Source organism: Halyomorpha halys, unplaced genomic scaffold, assembly GCF_000696795.3.
Source record: "Halyomorpha halys isolate HHAL.00 unplaced genomic scaffold, Hhal_1.1 Scaffold261.1, whole genome shotgun sequence".
Classification (NCBI taxonomy): Eukaryota; Metazoa; Arthropoda; class Insecta; order Hemiptera; family Pentatomidae; genus Halyomorpha; species Halyomorpha halys.
The window spans coordinates 972,436-976,416 of record NW_027116513.1 but is presented as its reverse complement, the minus strand read 5'-3'; the positions used below and the strand labels follow the sequence as shown (position 1 = coordinate 976,416).

Here is a 3,981-nt window from a genome sequence, read left to right as displayed (position 1 = left end):
TTTTTTTTTTTTAAAGTTTTTTTTTTTGTTTTTAATATTATTTATTATGTAATAAACATACCTATATCAAAGCCACATCCAGGCTGCAAGGGCCCGCCTCCGTTTGGATAGAAGTCTGCATGACCAATGGGTGGGTAGTATCCAACGTACCTGATGCTGGTGTGGATCACGTCCACGAAATCCGCATCGCTAGTGTCCAATCGATGAAGACCATTCTCGATGAAGAGAGGACCTGCTGGGTCAAGTCCTGAAACGGTGGTTTAAGTCCTATAATGTCTTATACTGATTTAAAATAACAGTATATATTATTATATATTACATATTATTATTATTTATTGCTATTTGTATTAACCTGTGATCCTTGAAATATTTCCTGACATATGCTCTCCGGCTAATCCCGCGATGTGAGCCCCAAGGCTGTGGCCGATAATATGGATGTCTGCAGGTGATACACCAAACTCGACCACCAAGAAATCCAGCATCTTGCTGACGTATGGTCCTTTAAAATAAACAAGAATTTACTGCTTTATATAATTATATATATACATATAAAACGAATGTTCACATCCATGACTTACCTATGGCGTGAATAGACCAACGTGCCACTGTATACAAATTCTGAGAGTATGCTGACCAATCTACCGATATTACGTTGAAGTCGTGGGTGTCCAAATAAGCTGCAAATAAAAATATTATTGAAATATAATTTTACTGATATTTATAAAATACCAATGATTATGAAATGACCTTATATTTGAAAAATATGATTTCACAAAACGTACAAAAAACACGATTAAAGGGGAAAAAAACGCTCAATTATTTTCAACGACAAATTCAACTTCAGAATAAGCCACTGCCAACGTGTCAGTACTTAATTATAAAACATTAATAAATAAATTAACTTTAGCCATAAGATGCCATAGTAATCATTTTGCATTTTTATTCATTTGCATTTGTTTTTAGTCTAGAGAGATAGAGAGGGGATTGGCCTAGTAAATAAAATTTAAAAAAATATATAAGTACAAGATAAGAGTAATAAACAAAAAAATAGTTAAGATTGAAAAGAAAAAAGAAATTACTATCTTAAAAAAAATGGTGAACATATACGTAGATAATAATATATATTATTTATAATATAAATAACTAACAATACATAATTCTGAGAGATAGTTGACCGTGGATGACGTACGAGGAGAAGATGGTTGGGGGTGCGGTCAAAGTGAAACACAAATAAGTTGGTGTAACCTATTTAATTGTGCTAACGTTTCGGCTAGAGTTTCTAGCCTTCTTCAGGGCTGAGAACAGAACAAGATAACAACCATAATAAGTATAGAAAATAAAAAAGAAAGTATAAACAGAATAACATAAAATGAATATTTTACAAAATAGAATTAATAAAATGAAGTGATGAGAGAAGTGGGAAATAAAATGTATACATAGGTAATTGAAAAAGTGGGTAAAATAACATAATTAAGGAAATGAATTATCTCATGAGTCAACACTTCATTTTATTAATTCTATTTTGTAAAATTATTCGTTTTATGTTATTCTGTTTATACTTTCTTTTTTATTTTCTATACTTACTGTGGTTGTTATCTTGTTCTGTTCTTAGCCCTGAAGAAGGCTAGAAACTCTAGCCGAAACGTTGGCACAATTAAATAGGTTACAACTTACATACACTACATTACAAATAGGTTACAACAAACTTATTTTTGTTTCACTTTTACCGCACCCCCAACCATCTTCTCCTCGAACTAATAATATAATCCATATAATACATTTCTTTATGTAGAAATTAAGAAACATGGAAAATATTATTTTTTAAATTGCTTGATAATTAACATAATTTATAATAGAAATAAAATTCTGTCATAAATTATGTTATAAAACAAGTGGAAATCTCTTGATAGATTAAAATCAAATTGAAAAATGATGAATTATTGAACTAATTGTTAATTCCTAATGAATAAAAAAATAACACTTCGAAATAAACGACAAAGTGAGTCAATAAGATTAATCATTGAATAGTTTCCTTAATTTAAGGAGATACATAAAAAAAAAATACGAAAGCGTCACTTATTTTATTCCAATTTCTTGCCTCGGAAAAACTGAATAGTTCAATTAGAACAAATCTACAATACGAAGTAATTGAGACATTGTAATGACAGAGTAATTAACAGAACTCAATAAAGCTATGCTTGACCAGTCAACACATAGCCGGAGTAGTGCGTTTGTATTGCTCTGATTAAAGGAGTTCCTCATCATTTCATTTAGCCAATCTTAAATAAATAGTTTCTATTTATTTTTAAAATTATAAAGTAATAATATTTTGTTTTGTAAAGCTAGGCGCTCATAAGGCCAAATTGAATGATCCTACTGAAGAAGATATGTATCTAGGAAAAATTCTTATCATGACGGTAGAAGCTGAACTTTCTCAGACGCCGTTGTACCTGAGGGAGTTAAGGCGTGACCTTAGCAAACTTGTAATTGAAACAGTGCTGGTTCGGTTCCTGCCTGGGTGGATTGATTTTTATTTCGTAGCGGTCCCACGGAAAATAAATTAATCCTCCCATTTTGATTAGAATAGATTGATTACCTATAGATAACCATTCCCCCTTTGGTATGTCAGAAAAAACCTGGCAGATTACCACCTGCAAAAGCAAAAAAAAAAAAAAAAATGAACTATCTGTGGCAACCTCATAATTGCAACGGAGTTTTATTTCGGATTGGGTGGGTTGGTTTTAATTTTGTAGTGATCCCACGGATTAAAATGTTGTCCCTCGCTCCGTTGTTATTATCGGCTGGTTAGATAATCCCTTCACACACACAGAAATGACAAGGAAGGAAGTAAACAAGTATAGTGATGATATATCTTAGGGTGGTTATTGCTAAGGCAACAACCTCATAGTAGAAACGATGTCGGTTCCATTCCGGGCTGGCCAGGTTGACTTTTATCTCATGGAGGACCCCAGTAAAAAAAAACTTGAGCCTCCCAGTATGGTCAGAATGGATTGTTTATCTTTAGACAATTCTTCCTTTCCCCTGGCATGTCAGAAATAACTAAGCAGTCTGTAAAAAAAAAAGTGATTTATCTTCAGGTGATCGTAGTAGCTGAGGAAGAAGTTACCAAGGGAAACTCATAATTGCAACCAACGGTCTTGGTTCTACTTCGGCCTGGGCAAGTTGATTTTTATTTCTTAGCGGCTCCACGGAATAACAATTTGACCCTTCTTGACCCTCTCATGTTATGGTTTGAGTGGTTACCTCTAGGATAACCTACCTCCCCATAATTTCTTTACTGTGTTACAAAGTTTTTTTTTCTTTTTATTAGCTATCTTAAAATTTCTAGAAATTAGATTAATCACTATTAATTTACTCAACTGAGAATCGATATCTTAATAACTCAAGTGAGTTAACATTTACTATTGATAAGAATCTTGCCGCTTTACCATTTATCATAAAATATAGGTAACTTTCCTTGTCAATGCATCATATTTAAAATTATTTAAATATTTTAACAATTATTCGTTATATAAATCAAATAGTTCCACTATTTCGTCTCAGAATTTAATATATCTAGTTATATTAATACATAATAATGAATTTAACATATTATTATATATAACGTATTAGTATACAATTACAATTATAAACCTCTTATGCCAAATTATATTCCCTTTTGGAAGTATTTATAAAAAAAAAGTAATTTTCTAAATTCAACGACTTCAGTTTTTTAATTATATTGGTTATCCTTATATAATAAGTAAATACTAAAAACGTGTTAGTATTGATTAATATCGTTTCTCATAATTTAATTAATAATTAATACATACCGTTCTTCATTTGCCAAGAAAAGAAATTATTTCCTGCCGTGAGCCACCCATGAATAATGACTTTGGTTTTTTTGGACGAATCAAAGCTTGAGTATATGACACTTTGAAAATTTCCAGGCTTCAGTTCTTCGATTACTTGAGTTCTCCT

At 31.4% G+C, this 3,981-nt stretch overlaps 1 protein-coding gene across 1 annotated transcript in view; it reads right to left on the bottom strand.

Annotated features, from left to right (window-relative positions):
- The window catches only part of LOC106680418 (pancreatic triacylglycerol lipase), a 10,298-nt gene that overhangs the window by 3,780 nt on the left and 2,537 nt on the right, over positions 1–3,981 (bottom strand). The window contains exons 2-5 of the mRNA XM_067053279.1: positions 3,834–3,979; positions 579–677; positions 353–499; positions 62–247 (exon numbers count right to left, since the gene is read on the bottom strand). Of these exons, the coding sequence (XP_066909380.1) occupies positions 62–247; positions 353–499; positions 579–677; positions 3,834–3,979 (578 nt within the window). The remainder of the gene's footprint in view (positions 1–61; positions 248–352; positions 500–578; positions 678–3,833; positions 3,980–3,981) is intronic.